The following is a 19,396-nucleotide window of genomic DNA, read 5'->3' as shown; positions in this document are numbered from 1 at the left end:
ACAAAAAGGCAAATTGATTTATAGGATATAGTCAAATGTATAAGACACCTTCGGAACAAGGGGAAGAATCCCAATATTGCTCAATATTAGATTGATGCACTTGGAATTAAAATAAGGCTACTCAATACATAGAGATAAGACAAAAACTAAAAACATGAACTACTTACAGAAATGAAGTGTTCAGCATGGTGTAGATAGGAACCAGCAGGACTGCAAATTTCCACCAAACAGTCAGTGATATGTAGGGCAGCTAAGGTATGTTGTGATCATACAGGGGCAGATTTACAAGCCCCTTGCGCCACTTTTACGTCACTTTTCCCATGTTTAAATTGACGTACAAGTGGCGCAAGGGGCTTGTAAATCTGCCGCACAGTACTTATGTGTTCTGTCCAATTCAATGTCAAAATAAATGTGGGAATAACTCAGTCAAAGTTGCACACAACCAGGTCCTGATTCTCAGAGGTAATCTCACACTTTTGTATAAGTTTACGATTTCTTGCAATTCACAAAGCGATTTTACGAGTTCTAGCTTTACAACAGCCTATCCTTTTATGTGAAGGGTCTTAGCCATGTGTGCGGAAACTCCGCAGTCGTACCGATAGTACTCGTAAAATTGGTTTGTGAATTGCAGGAAACGTAAACTAATACAAAAGTACAGGTTTATCATTGAGAATTAGGTCCTCAGTCATTTGGGAAGTGACTGTCCCTGCTTTGCACAGTGATGAACATCCACTCATCCCCAAAATAAGTTGCTGGTGTGGGATCAATCATAAGTAGTATTTTATTGTGTGAGTAATTAAAGTCTTTACAATATACAAAATACCCACAACTAAAAAATAAAACATATGTAAAGTTGAGCATGTCGGATTAGCCATTATCATTAATCAGTGAGCATCAAAGACCTTCTGGGTACTTCAATATTTGTGTTTATGTTGTAACTTACGTATGCCTGCTGCTCAGCCAGAATGAGTGTGGCGTGGAATGTTGGATGGATGGAATATTGGATGTCTGTGTCTCTGCAACTGGACCCCGGTCAGCACCGAAGACACCATCCGCACGATGAACACCATCCGCTCCGTATCCCCTACCGACCCCTGCCCCCACCACGTCTTCAACAAGGCCGACTCCATCATCGCACCCCAACTCCGGGACATCATCAACATCTCCTTCACCACCGCCGCCTTCCCGGAGAGCTGGAAGCATGCCGAGCTCAGCGCCCTCCTGAAGAAACCGACAGCGGACCCCACCGACCTCAAGAACTTCCGCCCCATCTCGCTCCTCCCTTTTCCTGCCAAAGTCATCGAGAAGACCGTCAACAAACAGCTCGCCGCCTTCCTCGAGACGAACGGATCCCTCGACCCCTCACAGTCTGGTTTCCGAGCCAACCACAGCACCGAGACCGCCCTCATCGCAGCCACCGACGACATCAGATCCCTGCTCGACAACGGGGAAATAGCTGCCCTCATCCTCCTGGACCTCTCTGCAGCGTTCGACACAGTTTGCCACCGCACACTAACACAGCGCCTCAGCCACACCGGAATCCGAGAGAAGGCACTGGAGTGGATCACCTCATTCCTCGCCGGAAGAACCCAGAGAGTCCGCCTCCCCCCGTTCCGTTCTGCGGCCACCGAAGTCACCTGCGGCGTACCCCAAGGATCCTCGCTCAGCCCCACCCTCTTCAACGTCTACATGAGCCCCCTCGCGGCCATCGCATGCCGACACAACCTTAACATCATTTCCTACGCCGATGACACCCAGCTGATCCTCTCCCTCACCAACGACCCCGCCAACGCCAGAGCCAACCTACACGAAGGAATGAAAGACGTCGCCGAGTGGATGAAGAACAGCCGCCTGAAACTGAACTCAGACAAGACGGAAGTCCTCATCCTGGGATCATCCCCCTCCGCCTGGGATGACTCCTGGTGGCCCCCTGCCCTGGGCACCACCCCCAAGCCAACGGACCACGCACAAAACATGGGCTTCATCCTGGACTCCTCCCTCTCGATGACCAAACAAGTCAACGACGTCTCGTCATCCTGCTTCAACACCCTGCGCATGCTCCGAAAGATCTTTCGATGGATCCCCACCGAAACCAGAAAAACGGTCACCCAGGCACTCGTCACCAGCCGACTGGACTACGGGAACACCCTCTACGCGGGAACCACAGCCAAACTACAGAAAAGACTCCAGCGCATACAGAACGCCTCCGCACGACTCGTCCTGGACATCCCCCGCCACAACCACATCTCCGCCCACCTGAGAGACCTGCACTGGCTCCCCGTCAGCAAGAGGATCACGTTCAGACTCCTCACCCACGCACACAAGGCTCTTCACGACCTGGGCCCCAAGTACCTCAACAACCGCCTCACTTTCTACACGCCCACCCGCCAGCTGCGATCGACCAGCCTCGCCCTCGCCACCGTCCCACACATTCGCAGAGCCACCGCCGGAGGAAGATCCTTCTCCTACCTGGCAGCCAAGACATGGAACTCCCTCCCCATCCACCTACGGCTGACACAGGACCATCTCTCCTTCAGGAAGCAACTCAAGACCTGGCTTTTTGAGCAGTAACGGACCCCCCCCCCCCCAGCGCCTTGAGACCCTTACGGGTGAGCAGCGCGCTCTATAAATCGATTGATTGATTTATTGAATGTCAGTTGGGTATGGGCTGGGCTGAGCAGCAGGACAGCTGCTCCTGGTGGGGTTTCCCTTGTTTTCTTATTAACTTAAATAAAAGAATCTAACCAATCTATGCTAGAAGACTAGACCTCCTTTATGATTACAACAGTTTACTTATGCTAAGTTAAAAACAACCTCTGGGTATGTCATGTCATTGACAAACCTGCAGGTCAGTTGAATGTGTAACTTGTCCAAACACGCTAGTAATGCTCGGGACAGGTTTGGATTTCAAAAGATAGTAAGCATGGTTTAAACTGAGTCTAGAGTCGGAGAAGTACAAAGAAGAACACACCAGAACTAATTCGCCATGGTAGACGCATAGCAGGCAGCACCTATCCTTGGCTTGAGGTATCCAAGGGCTGGTATTGATGTTAGTTGGAAAAATGCCAAAGTGGTGCTGAAGAAGATGCAGTTTTGGTTTTCGTGGGAAAGGCTGCTCTACGTTGTGATGCTCTTTGGTGCTGTACGAGTTCATGCATGTGAATGTGTGTCTAATTCTATTGAATTGTTTTGTTTGCTAGCATCTTAACCCCTTCAGTGCCACGCCCTTTCCCCCTCCTGTGCCGGGCGTTGCACTAGTGGGTGGGGTTCATGACGAGATAGTCTCGTCATGGGCAGAGCGCAACCGTGCTCCATGACGAGACTATCTCGTCATGGGAACTGAAGAGGTTAAATAAATTGCTGATTATTGGAGCTGACCAGGCTTCATCTAGGTTCAGTGCCTTTTTTAGAGGACAGCAGTAGACTCAGCAATGAGTTTTTATAACCCGATGTATCATGGTTGGTGTCTTTCCTGTTGAAGTGACGTAAGTGTATTGACTCTGCTTGATCTTATTTTATGCATCAATTTGATGTAAGAAGATTGTTGGCTCTCAGGTGTGATAGAGCAAAGCATGCGTATCCTACCATGAGTACCTGTTAGGAGTGCAATGTAATCGTTGTAAGCCATACTCACCTGTTATTCATTGTTGTGAAGGAATTAGATATTAGGAGAAAGTGTAAATTCATTGACGTTGTATAAATTAACATCCTTCAATGTAGGTTTAATGTTTAAAACGTGTACTTATCATGCTAACCAATGTAAAACTTTTTGGGTTTTGTTAACACAAGTGATTTAGTGATGTATTAATGACCATAAGTGCTCTTTTAGCTTGATGTTGAAGTTAAATTGAGTATTAATGATGTATTTGCTTGCCTATCTTGTACGGTGAATTTATTAACTTAGCTTGATTTCTAGGCCTCGATTTGTATTGCATTAGACGAGTCTTCATTTCTAAAAGTGATGTTTAATTTTGTATGTGATATTTGCAGAATGGTTCTGTCTCACGTTTGCATTGCAGGTTGGACAACGTTAATTTGAGAAGAGTAGGGGTAATGTATTAGGCAAGGTTGCAGAATGAAGGAGATACAGTTCGCTTGGTTGAAAGAGATAAGGTGGAGGGAGGTATTTTCAGGCAGGAGACAGCGAGGAGAGCAAGGACTAGCTGCTACAGAGGGTTTGTGCGTGGATAAGGCCGAGGAGGGAGTCGATGTCATGGAAAAGTTTGTGGATGAGCCCAGAGTACTGCTTGTGAGACGAAAAGCATTGTGGGATATTTGATGAATATTATCTTATGTATATGCAGCTTTGTAGAGAGGGATGGTTACCCCATTCCAGCTTGAACTCCTGACAGAGTACACCTAAGAGTGGATGCTTTCTTCCTGTCACTTGTGGCTTCATGCCCCTGACCCATTTCATTTTAAAGTGACTTCTTAGGTAGAATTGGTCTACTGACACCTTTTTCCCTCTTCTCTATCGCCCACTCGTGAATTAGTTTAGCGATGCCACTTTAGTGTTGGACTAGGGGTAGTTAGATTTGGATGCTGCATCAAGAAGAAGTGCCGATGCAAGGAGACTTGAGTATCTGCTTTCTCATCTCATGCATAATTGTAATTGACCTTCTTGTTCTTCATATGCTCCAGCAGGTGAATCTTTTCAGAAGGTTTGGTTTCCTTTTGTTCCCTTTGTATTTCAATACCATCATGCTGAGATGTGTATGTGTCCACCTATTTTTGAATTTGTAATAACTTGACTAATCTCCCTTTGGTTGTCTGTTTGGGTTCTTGTGTAGCTACTGATGTTACACTGATATTCAATTGACTTATGACCTTTCTTCCCTCTACGCATTTATGTTACTAAAAAGAACCATTGGAGATCTGACATCGAACTGAATGGAGCAGGTGGGCCCAGGGCTCCTTCAGGTGTCTAATGGTAAATTGAGAGAGGTCAGGAGATACTTAGCATGCATAGGATAAGCCATCAGAGACCTTTGTTATTTAACAGCGACCTTTTACCCACTCTTATAACAACTCTTCTGAAAAGAAGACAGCTGTGATAGTTGGTCTTCTCTTCAGAAAATGTCCAGCAAACCCAGTTTGATCCATAATTCCCTCTAGCATGAGATGATTAACCCTTTATGAAATTAAATTTCTCACTAGCGCTCCTAGAAACCAAACTGGTGTGGGAAAATAATTCCATTGGTATCGGGCACTACTGAAAATAAATGCTGGTGAAGGGGAAACAAGCAGAAGGCTGTGATATGTATATATGACTCAGTGCTATCTTTACATGTGGTTAATTAATATAGCCTTCTTCATCCTTTTTGCAGACTAAACCCAAGCTGGATACAAATTTGCCATCATCTTCAGGGGAGGTGGATAAAAACATGCCAGTGAGGTGAGTTATTGCTGATGTCTTTTTCAATCCTTAGAGTATTCAAAGGACACATATTTGGAATACTGGATGTTCAAACCCGTCTTGAAACCCAATCCAGCAGTTTCCTCTTCTCTTAATGACAATGAATTGATGGACACAGATCTTGATGAATGGGCACCGACGTAAGTACACAAAGTACTATTGTTAAATTTGCCCCCTGATCGTAGATTTACGTGTCTCCAAGTTAGTCCTGACTGTTATTCACCATAAATTGCTCTGTAAGTTATAATAATCTTTTCAGAGTAAAAACTCATGTTAACAGAAGTTGTGGTGTGCTTTATTATTGGTGTTTACTAGGATAACCTCAAAAGGTCAGTTGAAGTGACATTCAAGGTTCATATAACGGTTATGGTTATGACTGAAAAACTAAAGGTTCCTGAAATTCCTCCTAAGCAGCCCTTTAACCCTGTCATGAACTTCTCAAAACTTCACACATGATTTCACACATACATGTATCGATTCACACCATCAATGACACCACATAGCAACATTGATTTCATTGATGATATTATTACCATAATTTTAGTCATCATCATCCAAATGACTTTTTTTTCGGCCTCCAGGGCCATAAAAGTGCTAACAGAGAAAAAATACTCAATACATAATTACAAACAGTTCATTTAAGGCGTAACAGGTTTTTGTGTCATATAATTTACAGTCAGTAACGAAGCAGCAAGGCATAAAATATCAGGAACCTGCACAGAAAGGAGGGGTTTGATTTTAATAATATCAATAAAATTACAACCATTACCTAATGAAAAGATGAAAACAGAATGATAAGCTTAATGTAACAAGGGGTGTCAGTGCCTTCCTGCGGAGTATCCATATTGCACCCAGAAACCTGGCTACTGGGATAGCAAACTTCGGGCTACAGTCTGACATCAGGATGCGAAGGGCAGCAGAATGGCCATGAACACCCAAGCATTTGCAAATAGGAGCTAGCCAGATTTTACGCGGGCAGGCATATGCTGGGGAGGCAAAGAATACATGCGTGACACTCTCCGCTGTGGCGGAACAGATGGGGCATGCATCAGTAGCCCCACATGCCCACTTAGTTGTGAATGCTCTCAGTGAAAGAGTGCACAGTCTAAATTGGAAGTATAACTTCCTGTCTATTGAGACAGTCACCTGGCCCCAGTATATATCATACTCACTGAAAGATTTAAAGCCAAGGAAGTCACTAACGAGTTTAGAAGACTCAGCCTTTCTAAAGTCATTGGGTGCTACAGCTCCCTAATAAGAATTCAGGGAGTGTACAGACAGAAAGCTGATAGTAGCAGGGTGTTCCCAAAGATCTGACAGCCCAAGAATCCTCTATTGTCACACCAATGGACTTTGTGGAATCGGTCAAAGTCCATTACGTCCTGAAGGGCTGTTGCATAAACACAAGTTCTGGGCTGGTCCATAGCCGGCACCAATATAAAAGAGGGTGTAACCTGGCTTTATCTGCTAGACTACGTAATCCCATGTCCAGGCAAAGTGGGTGCAAGGGTGTGCTCGGGGGAGTGAGGCTAAATTGCATAACAATTTGTTTTCAGCAGTAGTAAGCAGCTCGATCTTAGAAAAGCCCCATAACTCCTCCCCATACAAAATTGACCAGGAAACCTTGGCCTCACATATGTGAAGTGCAGGTGAAGTAGGTTTGGCATATGAGTTACAATATTCTTTGTGTAGCACCCCCATAAATTGTTTAAGCTTTGGAGCGGCTTTGTTTACATGGAGTTTCCATGACATACTCCTACTGAACATAACCCCCAAATAAGAGGAAGAGTCCACCTCTTGACGGGTGACCCCCCAGAACAATATGCTTCCTAAAAGACTTATGGGGATTAAACAACATCACCTAAGTTTTGGTAGTATTGATCTCCAGAACCCGGGCAAGGCAAAACTCCTTGAAGCAATGTAAGAGCTTCTGTAGCCAGCTCAGGGTCTTGGAAATCAGTAGCGTGTCATCGGAAATAATAAAATTGGAATGTTGGTTCAAACTACTACAGGAGTATGTGATTCAGCCTGGGCTAGGATAGAAACAATATCATTAACAAACAAGGAAAAAAGCATGGAAGCCAGTAGACAGCCTTGGTGTACTCCTCTGAGGACTAGGATCTTATTAGTCAGTTCATCCTGCTTCCCACACTTAATATGGACAAAAGTGCTCTCCTGAAGAAGTTTAACAAGGACAAAAGATTCTGGGGCATTTCCATTGCAGCCAAGACCTGCCAAAAGATAGAACGTGTATCTAAATCACAGGCAGATAAGGTCGACAAGGTCAACATAAAGATTGCCCTTTCCGATAAAAACAGTGCACTAGTAAATCAATAGAAAGCAGAAAGCCTGATTGATAGTTGAAAGTTTGGTCTGAATGCCTACTTGAAAGGGGCTAAGAATATTCATCTCAAACATCCAATCCTGAAATTTGGCATGGACACTGCAGCAAAAGACTTTTCGAACAAAGGAAATTAGGCTTATTCGCCAACAGTTGTTGGGGGATAATCTGTTGCCTTTTTTATCGATGGGTATTACAATAGTACCTTTCCATGACTCAGGAATGGGGGCCCCACCAGCAATGGATGAGATGTAGTGGACCCAAGGCTCAATATCAGACAAAAAAATATCCAACATGCAGTCAGGTCCTGCAGCTCTACCCCTTGCGGTAGTTAACAGAGATTCAACAACATCCCAGGTATTGAACAGGAGCAAAGGAGAGGGTAAGGCTAATATTTCTATTGTGATGTTAGAGGAAGTACTTGTTGGGATGGCAGAATAGAAGTTGCTGAAGAACTCAATCCACACAGAGGGAGCAACATTGCGAACAGGTTTCATTGGAACCGTAACACCATTGCGAGATATTAACTAATTACTCAGAATAGAGTAAAGTCTCTGGTTGCACATGCATCAATTTGGGCATTCTATCTCTGATCCTCCCAGTTCTTTTTTGCATGGGTGATTGTCATTTTGTTGGCTTTCCTAGCTAGGGGAATTAGAGTTGTGTCTCTCGCTTTGATGACTCCAGATAGGGAGCTCTGGGCTTTACAATAGTTAATATTAAACCATAAACTGGTGTTGGGAGTGCCATGAATTCTACTAATAGCCGGGGCAATAAAATGCCCTGTTATACATTTGAAAAAAGCTGAATTATTGGAAATAAAATTTGCAGAAACAGCATAAGCTTTTCCCTCCATTCCTGTTATAACATCATTTAGGCCAGGAGTGAGGAATGCTAAAATGTCCAGTTAATCTGCCATATAGCCCCACTTCAAATGATGCTCATCAGAAGCCAGTTCAATATCCTTGTGAGAAGAGGTGGGGCAGAGACTGAAGTGATAGTAACAAAAAGAGCCAGTATAAACATAGAAAGGGGATTGTGATCACTTTCTGTCCTTTTAAGGGTGCTCATTTCAATAGAAATTGCAGTAGCCTGAGGTCAACTAGGAATTTATCAATTCTGCTGGAGTGAAGAGGTTTGTTAAATGTACAGGCTGCTGCATGGTCAGACTTTGTGCGGCCCTTGGCAGCCCTAAGCCCAAACTCGATTGTTACTGCCTTCAGTTGAAGTGCCACATGTGACCACTTGTGATTTGGAGGGATATCTAATTGAGGTACTTCCAAAAACGTGTCTTTGCTTTGTGTTAAGTAAACATCTTCATTGTCTTGGGGCTAGAACGTGGTATTAAAGTCACCAACTAACATAATTTGTTGGTTATTAGGATGTTGATCAAGAAGTCTTTCTAGAGCTTGAAGGGTGCCCAAGGTCACCCCCCCCTCTGGTTCCTCTCACATAGATGTTACACAGAATTTCCCTGGGGTTAGTCCTACTTCTGAATAGCAAGAATATAAGGTGAATTTGTCTGTAGTTTGTGAATTTTAGATTTTAGAGAGGCGCTGTCTCAAATAACTAGGCCACCAGATGGTCTTCCCCTCAAGCTGGGAATGACAGGTGTAAAAAAAGAGAAGGTGACCAGGTCTATTGATTGGTTCCGAAGACCATGTCTATTGGAACAAGCAAACGTTGTACTCATCCACAATGGTGTTCCAGTCAGGAAGCATTAGCTTAGATCTGAGGACTAGCCACATTCCAAACAACTGAGGGACAACTAGGAACAGATTTTAAGGAAGTACAACTATGAGATTGTGATCCAACAGGACTCGCTAGCACTATATAAAGTGTGTTATGAATCATACAATATGTATTAGGTTTCAATGAGGCATGGGGGGCAGGAGTGAGATAGAGTGGTTGTCATTCCAAAGTCCTTTGGGGTACCCATCGGATCAGAAGGTGGAATCCCTGTTGGTAGGAAGTTTAAATATGAACTATCTGTCCGCATAAGTCAATAAATCTTGCTGAGGGATGAAGAGCATATAGTAGTTGGCTGATAAGGATGATTATCCATGTGGTGCACTGGCCTGGGGTAATTAAATTGGATATTAGTGTGGCTCAGAGGGAATGACCTAGCGTCAATGACTATCAAATTGTCAGCGAGATCCTTATTGCATACGGTTAGTATTATCCTATCAAAATAGGAATTAGGGGAACCTAATCTTTTGACACTGATAATATCCCGCATGACTGAGCAGCACCCCCTAACATGCCAGATCCAATGGATTGCTATGTTCCTCTTCTTCAGTAGCAAGGGGGCTTAACTTAGGGATATTAGTCATCAAGACGGTGCCAGGGAGAGCATGCCTTTGCAGACTAGAAAGTGTAGAAGTTTTAAAAATCCTGCTATTGACCACCCATTGGGCCTGGGTACTCAGGTGTTTGGTTGGATCATCATATTGTCTCAAATGGAGGGTGCTTTGAGTAGTAGTGTTTTGCATACTCCTAAAACCATCTCTACATGCATTAGGAGATCATGTTACTTTCAGATGAAGTAGCAAGTGGCCCAGATTTAGTAGGACCCGCCTGTCTAGAGGATGGGAGAGCCAAATCCCAAGAGGGAGAGGAGGAGGTGGGGAAGGATGGTGAAGGTGTAGGCCGCTTGCTCACAATACTAGTAACAGAGGAGACAAATGTTTTTATTGTGCCCACCTCATTCTTCAGTTGTTGTATAATGGATGTAAGGCTGACCTCACTCGAAATGGTAGGGCTAGGCACGAGCAGCACATCAATAGGATGCAGAGAGCTGGTGCTAGCAGGTACAGGGTCAAATGCCTCCTCAAGAGTTGGACCAAACAGTGGTTTGTGCAAGCAGGAGTGGAAGCCCCGCCAGGAGAAATGAAAGGTGGGGAGGCGTGGGGACAGCAGGGGAAAGCAGACAAGGTGCAATTTGGGCAACAGTTGTAGATTTTTATTTTATTTTTTATTGAATTTAACTGAGTTTTATATAGCTCGAACTTGACCCGAAGGTATTGGGTATGAGAGCACTTTACATTGAACCAGTTGCATTACATGAGGACACATTAATATTCGTTAGGCACGGGGAGATTACGTGATTTGCTCAGAATCACAGGATGTTCAGCGTCATTGCCGAGACTCGAACCCAGTTCCCCAGATTCGAGGTCGACCGCCCTAGCCATTAGGCATGCCTGCCTCTGCTTCCTGGATCTAGTAAACATCCCAAGACAGACAGACAGACAAAATTACTTTATTCAGTTAATTAAAACCATAAAAGCATACTACAAAACATTCATTTAAAAAACAACAATAGGACATAAGCAGTAAACATAATCTTTCAAACATACTAAATCATCTGATACACAGATTAAACATGATTAAAATAGTAAAAATAACTAGAACATGGTGGTTAGTCAAGATCACATATAATTCATTACTATTTAACAGAGAAAAGGAGGATTTATTTATGCCGATTCATAGGGTTCCTCTTTTTTTCCTTTCTCTGACCACCGCATCCAAAAAACTAGAAATAGGAAAAATTTCTCAGGCATTGTTCAGCATCTGTAAGTATATTAAAGAAGATCTAACCTGCAGAAAGCCTTTGTCCTTTAAAATTGGTAGGATAAAACATTTACGTCAGTGCAAATAATGCTTGCAAAACATGATAAAGTGAAAAGTATCTTGGGTGGAGAAATTATCACAGGAGCAGGGACCCAGATCCTCCACCTTTTTCCATACCTGGGTTCTGCTAATAAAAAATGCAAATAGTTCAATCTGAATCTAACTAAAAGGAAACATTGATGGGGCCTAGTTACTACCTCTTAGTAGGGTTCTATAGTGCGACTTATTTTAAATAGTTGATAGGCTTGTACCATTGGTTTCATCAACTCCCAAGCCTCTCTTTCAATATTTGTCCTATATAAGTAAGATTTCTTGTCCCATGACAAATCTTCCTTCACTATTGTATCTGGCAATTTAAATAGCTTGCTCGTCCTAAATGCATTGCTGTCCCTTTTACATAACTCTCCCAAGGGATACTACTTGCTCTATCTAGGGCTAGGCAATCGCGCATGATCTTATGGTTAATTTCTAATTTGGGGTTGATCCAAATTGCAATCCATTTGAGTAGGGGCGGCATTCCAATCAAATCGGACACAAAACAAGTGTCGGTTACCTGGTGAATAATATAGGAGGGTGTAGATTGTATAACTGATAACAGGTTTCTCAAGGATTTGTTTTCCACTATTTGAAGATCCTTAACTTACTTATACACCCAGATTTCAGAGCCATAGTTTGAAATAGCAATACATTTTGCTCTGTATATATTTAGCATTGCTTGCACTGACTTCACCCCTAACCTACGCGCAAAATCAAGAACCACTGCCGTTGATCTAGCCATAGCATTGCTTTTGGCCTTCTTTTGGGGTACCAATGTGCAACTATCATCAAACAGGACCCCTAAATACGAAAATGTAGTTACCCTAGATAATTTGTTTCCTTCACAGAAATGTGTTTTGAGTTTTCTAGGTTTAGAACCCATAAATATCTTATGAGATTTAGCAAAATTCACACTTAAATCCAATGATCTCATGAAGTCTGCAAAATAGTTTATGAGACATTGTAGGCCGACAACAGTACGGGCTAGGAAGGCAGCATCGTCCGCATAGAGGAGTGCTGGTATCAGGCAATCCTCCACGCGTGGGATGTCCTTGCTAGCTCCACCCAATACAACATCTAGATTATTATTATACAGGGTGAACAGTAGGGGGGCTAAAATGCATCCCTGCCTCACTCCTCTAATGATGCGTATGTCCTGCGTGAGATTGCCACTTAGATCAATTCTTACTGTGGCTGTAGGTCCCTGTGCAGATCAAATAACAAATGTACAATGTTCTTATCCATACCCAGTTTAAGTAATAAAGTCCATAACTTGTATCTGTTCACTCGATCAAAGGCCGAGGACAGATCCATAAAAGCCAGGTGTTGTGTCAATTTCTTGGCAATGGTATATTTCCCTGCTAATAGATAAAGGTTCAGGCACTGGTCCATAGTACCCCTGCCTTTCCTGAATCCGTACTGCAGGTTAAATAGAACATTACACTCCTCTAGCCAGTCTGTCAGCTTACTAAGGACCACTCTCCCTAACACTTTCACTAATGAATCGATCAGTGATATCGGCCTTTAGCATTGTGGGTCTCCTCTCTGCCCTTTTTTTAAAACTGGAACAATGATTGAATGGGATCAGGATCTCAGCAGCCCATACGGACAAGCCATATTAAAAAGATGTACTAATAAATTTGACCAAAGGGTTACATTCAGCTTAAAGAGATCAGGCGGTACACCGTCCGTTCCAGGTGCTTTATTGGTTGTCATTTGAGCAATGGCAACCGCTACTTCCTTTTCAGTAAAAACCAGACTATAAGCCTCAACCGTCGGCAGTGGGCCTGGAAAACCCTGGTTATCCTGGTCTGTATATATATTGTTAAAATGGTTGAACCACTGTTCCTCCGATATATTGCATTCAACTGTGCTACTTCTATTGTCATTCAAGAATGGTTTATTGACAATATCCCACATTTTTGCACTATTCTTAATGACGTCTATGGACAGTAGATTGTTCCATGCCTCCTGTTTGATTTCTATTTTTCGCGTGCATATGGCCTGCTAATACATTTTCCCAAATGTAACTATTAAGGTTCAATCTTGTGGTTTTTGCTTTAGCGCTGCTAAACATGCCATGAATCTTCTTCTGGTTCTGTGTGGCAGTAATTTATTTAACCTATCATTTATTATTTCCTATGATTTCTCTTTCAATTACGTAATCTTCATACGATGCCATTGATAGATCACAGGACATCAACTGATGTGCAATCACTTTTTGTTGGTCCTCAAATATGGCTTGCCTGCTCAGTGGCTCCGACTGACCAAATGTGGACTCTCCTGTTATAAGGAATACATATTGGATAAAGACTAATGCAGTTACACTCAATAGCATGTGCATGCACATGCAGGGGGGTACCATAGGAACCCCCCATGTGCCCCCCCACCCCTCAACATCCTGAGGGCCCGCAACGGGTCCCCAACTTGAAAATCCGCATTCCTCTCTGTGGCGGCAACACCACCACAGAAAGGCTGCCTCCCGCCTGCATCCTGATATGGATGGTGGTGTCTAGAAGACACCGCCACCATATTAAACCCTTTTCCGCCCGGTCGACTTGTCGACCGAGCGGAAAAGTGGCGGACGGTCTTCCTGTCCGCCGCGGTCCTCCCGCCAGACTAAAATGGCAGGGGGGAAATTGGTGGCAGGTGGGGAAGGAAGTAGGGCAGATCACCACCGCCATGTGGGCGGTGGCGATCCGCCCTACATCCTAATGGGCCCATTAGAGTCAAACGACCCCTGACGTTTCCCTTCATTTTAATTTTTATTCTGCACATATAGTGCATCCCTTACAGCACCCAATATTTTTGGGAAGGAAGAAAGAACACAATTGGGGTAGCTGTTTCACTCAAACAAACATCAACCGCTACTTTGCACTTGGTTACCACTTGTTTAGTAATTTTGCCGGGGTCCACCAATGCCCAGCGCTGAAAATAGCCATTTGACCTGTTTAGTGTGAGATTGTGTAGAACCTGGTTTGTTTGATCCCTTTTACCAGCTAATCTTACCGGCAATAAGAGAGATACACTCAATGGAAAGTGATCGCTTAAAGAATTACTATGAATCTGAATAGATTGAAACCTACTGGCATAGTTATTTGAGATTAATATATGATCTATAATGGAATGCAGCCCTCTACCATTAAAAGTCTGCCTCATTGTGACAGGCCTAACACGTAGTTCATTTGCAAATCCTGGTTCGAGGCGAAACATCATCTCGTTAAACAGTTCCCCCGGTTTCGAATGTCGAAAAGGGGTACAACTAATCCCATCCTCATTCATAAATCCACATTGTTTTCCTGCAATATAGGGACATAGGACACAATTAAACTCCCCCCCAAATTAAAAGAACATCCTTGGCATTATCATTGTACAGTGCTTTCAGATCATTACCCAATTTTTTCACAACTTCTCTCATTTGATCTGTGGGAATGTTATTATAAAAGTTAGTCAGCGTAATACAATATCTCCTATTCACATAAATAGTGATCAGTTGGTAATAGATCTCCTCTTTGCGCAACTCTATCTTGTTTACATTCATCCTATTTGAAATGTATGTGCAAAGACCACCCTTTGCCCTTCCATTAGCCACCTCAACAGCTGGGGTATGGAAGGTTTTAAAACCATTGACATGCAGTGCCTCCACAGTCCATGTTTCCTGCAAACATAGTTTATCGTAATTAGTATAAAGTCACACCATACCGGGTTAGTCAACTTAGGCCTCAGACCTGCTATGTTCCAAAAGACAAGGTTGCTGGAAATACTGTCTACATTCCCTGAGGGCCTTAGTGAACTAATATTGTTTACAAACAAATTGTTATTATTAATCAGTGGCTGGTTTAAATTTAGGCATATATTGGGGTTAGTGGATGATTTCAAGATCAGGGCATTAGCCTCCAATGTCTCATCTCTAAGCTCGCTAGCAGCATGTGTGAGAAGGTTATTATTTATTACGTATTGGCTATAGTGTGCTGTGGTATGACCACCAAGGACATGCTTATGAGAGCACTTTACATTGAACCAGTTGCATTACATGAGGACACATTAATATTCGTTAGGCACGGGGAGATTACGTGATTTGCTCAGAATCACAGGATGTTCAGCGTCATTGCCGAGACTCGAACCCAGTTCCCCAGATTCGAGGTCGACCGCCCTAGCCATTAGGCATGCCTGCCTCTGCTTCCTGGATCTAGTAAACATCCCAAGACAGACAGACAGACAAAATTACTTTATTCAGTTAATTAAAACCATAAAAGCATACTACAAAACATTCATTTAAAAAACAACAATAGGACATAAGCAGTAAACATAATCTTTCAAACATACTAAATCATCTGATACACAGATTAAACATGATTAAAATAGTAAAAATAACTAGAACATGGTGGTTAGTCAAGATCACATATAATTCATTACTATTTAACAGAGAAAAGGAGGATTTATTTATGCCAATTCATTGGGTTCCTCTTTTTTTCCTTTCTCTGACCACCGCATCCAAAAAACTAGAAATAGGAAAAATTTCTCAGGCATTGTTCAGCATCTGTAAGTATATTAAAGAAGATCTAACCTGCAGAAAGCCTTTGTCCTTTAAAATTGGTAGGATAAAACATTTACGTCAGTGCAAATAATGCTTGCAAAACATGATAAAGTGAAAAGTATCTTGGGTGGAGAAATTATCACAGGAGCAGGGACCCAGATCCTCCACCTTTTTCCATACCTGGGTTCTGCTAATAAAAAATGCAAATAGTTCAATCTGAATCTAACTAAAAGGAAACATTGATGGGGCCTAGTTACTACCTCTTAGTAGGGTTCTATAGTGCGACTTATTTTTTTTTTTTTGTATTTTTTTTTTTTTTTGAAAACCTTTATTGACAGTTCAATCAAGAACAAGTATGGGCCTACAACCCCCCGGGGCCGGCCGCTAAGCAATCAGAGCAAAAAAAGGCAAGTGTAAACACAGGCAGCACTTCGGGGAGCAGAATCGTAATGCTAATACTGTGAATAAAGTAGGTAGGGCACCAGGAGAAAAAGGTTTTCATTTTATAATGAAACAAGGCAGAAGGATCAGGTGCCAGACAATTTTCAAACAGCAATTACAGGTATGCAGAGTAATAAACGTAAGCGATTTAAAGCAATCCATTAGGTCAATGGCGCAAACACAAGAACATCAGGATGGGGAAAAATGTCATAAGCAGTTGCGCCTGCAGTCCCACGCCAGAACTCCCGGAGAGCACCCCGGAAATTGTGGTACACACGGAGCGGCAACGAGTCATAGCAAAGGAGGTGTATCACGCTGATCCCAGAAAATAAAAACAAAAAGAATCAGAGAAGAAAAAGGAGGCCATGGAAAAAGAGATAAAAGACTAAAGAATCCCCTCCCCCAACCCCCCACCCTGCACCTCTGCAGATGAGTACGGCCCCCCCCCCAGCAGTGTGCCTGTCGCCCTGGAACCAGACCCGAAATATAGGAGAATAGGGAAAAAGAAGTAGGAAAAGAACCCCACCAGACGGGGGGGGTAGAGAAAGTATTAATAAACTGGAGGAGGGCCTTCAAAACATACCCCCGGCTTCTCCCTCCCGCACGGTAAGTTTCCCCCAAAGTGAACAATAAACGGCACAAAATCTATCTTCTCAAAGAAAAATGGGGAGCATTATGCACCTATTATGCAGTTAGCTATGCCAGGAGAGCACGCAACCCCTGAGCCCGCCCGTCCACTAGATGACCACCCCTGAAGGATCAGCCTCATCCCTGACCACTCTTTGGGAGTCTGCCCATGCCTACCCCTCGACCCAGCACCATATCCGATGTTCCAAGGTAGAGGATTGTCCAAAAACGTCCGAGAAGCGACGCACACAGGTGGGGTGGAAGTCTCTGAGCATCAACACCGTCCGCAGCGTGGAGGCACAGGCTTCCCAGCGCTGCACAAGGATATGCACTGCACTCCAGGTCCAGGAAGGCAGAAGCAGCCAAAGCAGACAATAGTTGCTGGAGTTGTCTCTGGGTCACAGGAGGGCACGTACGGGACGAGGCTACCACATCCCACTCAGGTCTAATGCCTCCGGGGCAGATCAGGTCCTCAGCTGGACGAACACACTGTAGCATACTGGCCGGAGCGTCCAGCCGTGCACTAACCTCAGGGGTGGCCGCCAAAGTGTCCTCCTGTGCGCAGTGTGGGTAGTCCCTGTGTACGTGCGGACAGGCGGGCCGCCACTGCCCCAACGCCGACGCCACACCGTCAAGCTTACTCCCCAAGACCCCGACACCATGAATCAAGGAGGAGTGAAGAGCACCAAGGGCCTCGAGGAGGTCGCCGTACCCCAGCACAGCTCTCTGCGATCGCGCTGCCACACTCCCGAAAGTCGCACTCTCACAATCCCGCTGCGGCCCAGCGGACAGGATGGTAGGCTTCATCGCAACAAGATGGCCGCCAAGTATGCCCGACCCTCACCGGGGCCGGGACCCCGGGACAAGCGTCTCGATGTCCACGTCGCTGGTGACCGGGTTCCGGGGGCAGGCGAAAAGTTATCCGTTGCGTGGTCACGGGCAACAGTCGTCCCCACTACGGACCAGCTCCCGTAAAAATTCGGGGGCGGCCCGCAATGATCAGGGCAGGATACGGGCGGCGGCCGGGCAGCTCACCATCAAAGGCAGGGGCAGCCACCGGAGGGTCTGAGAATTGCACCCCCGGGCATGCACTCGGTCCGCTATGCTTGACAGTAGAGACGACCACGACGAAATGTAAGCCGAGTTTGGCACCGCTCCGGTGGACCGACTCCACCCGGTCACAACAGGCCGCTGTTGTTGAACTGCCACCCGGCCACGGCGTCCACTCGAGGTCCCGGCTCCAGGGCCGCACAGGCCGCAAAATTCAAATGCACATTTCTCCAGCGATACCGCAGCCAGAAACCTCGGAGTCACACAGTCGGGTGCCTCTCTCCTTCAGAAACACGACCGCGTAGCACAGGTTAAGGATCTCGTGCAGGATATCCGTGCGGGATGCGGAGGTTCACGGAGCCGGGAGTCTACGCTGCCGTCCCGGTCGCCATCTTGGCTCCTCCCCCAGTGCGACTTATTTTAAATAGTTGATAGGCTTGTACCATTGGTTTCATCAACTCCCAAGCCTCTCTTTCAATATTTGTCCTATATAAGTAAGATTTCTTGTCCCATGACAAATCTTCCTTCACTATTGTATCTGGCAATTTAAATAGCTTGCTCGTCCTAAATGCATTGCTGTCCCTTTTACATAACTCTCCCAAGGGATACTACTTGCTCTATCTAGGGCTAGGCAATCGCGCATGATCTTATGGTTAATTTCTAATTTGGGGTTGATCCAAATTGCAATCCATTTGAGTAGGGGCGGCATTCCAATCAAATCGGACACAAAACAAGTGTCGGTTACCTGGTGAATAATATAGGAGGGTGTAGATTGTATAACTGATAACAGGTTTCTCAAGGATTTGTTTTCCACTATTTGAAGATCCTTAACTTACTTATACACCCAGATTTCAGAGCCATAGTTTGAAATAGCAATACATTTTGCTCTGTATATATTTAGCATTGCTTGCACTGACTTCACCCCTAACCTACGCGCAAAATCAAGAACCACTGCCGTTGATCTAGCCATAGCATTGCTTTTGGCCTTCTTTTGGGGTACCAATGTGCAACTATCATCAAACAGGACCCCTAAATACGAAAATGTAGTTACCCTAGATAATTTGTTTCCTTCACAGAAATGTGTTTTGAGTTTTCTAGGTTTAGAACCCATAAATATCTTATGAGATTTAGCAAAATTCACACTTAAATCCAATGATCTCATGAAGTCTGCAAAATAGTTTATGAGACATTGTAGGCCGACAACAGTACGGGCTAGGAAGGCAGCATCGTCCGCATAGAGGAGTGCTGGTATCAGGCAATCCTCCACGCGTGGGATGTCCTTGCTAGCTCCACCCAATACAACATCTAGATTATTATT

The 19,396-nt window shown here is 44.3% G+C and overlaps 1 protein-coding gene across 2 annotated transcripts in view; it reads left to right on the top strand.

The window, feature by feature from the left end:
• Nucleotides 1-19,396, top strand: part of RGS21 (regulator of G protein signaling 21) — a 242,690-nt gene that overhangs the window by 115,967 nt on the left and 107,327 nt on the right. For both annotated transcript variants that reach the window (XM_085650753.1, XM_085650752.1), the window contains exon 2: nt 5,328-5,395. In XM_085650753.1, coding sequence (XP_085506879.1) covers nt 5,385-5,395 — 11 coding nt within the window. In that variant the 5' untranslated portion in view covers nt 5,328-5,384. The remainder of the gene's footprint in view (nt 1-5,327; nt 5,396-19,396) is intronic.

This window comes from Triturus cristatus, chromosome 4_1 (genome assembly GCF_964204655.1).
Source record: "Triturus cristatus chromosome 4_1, aTriCri1.1, whole genome shotgun sequence".
In the NCBI taxonomy this organism is placed as follows: Eukaryota; Metazoa; Chordata; class Amphibia; order Caudata; family Salamandridae; genus Triturus; species Triturus cristatus.
The sequence above is the reverse complement of the archived record's forward strand: the minus strand, read 5'-3'. Positions and strand labels throughout refer to the sequence as shown.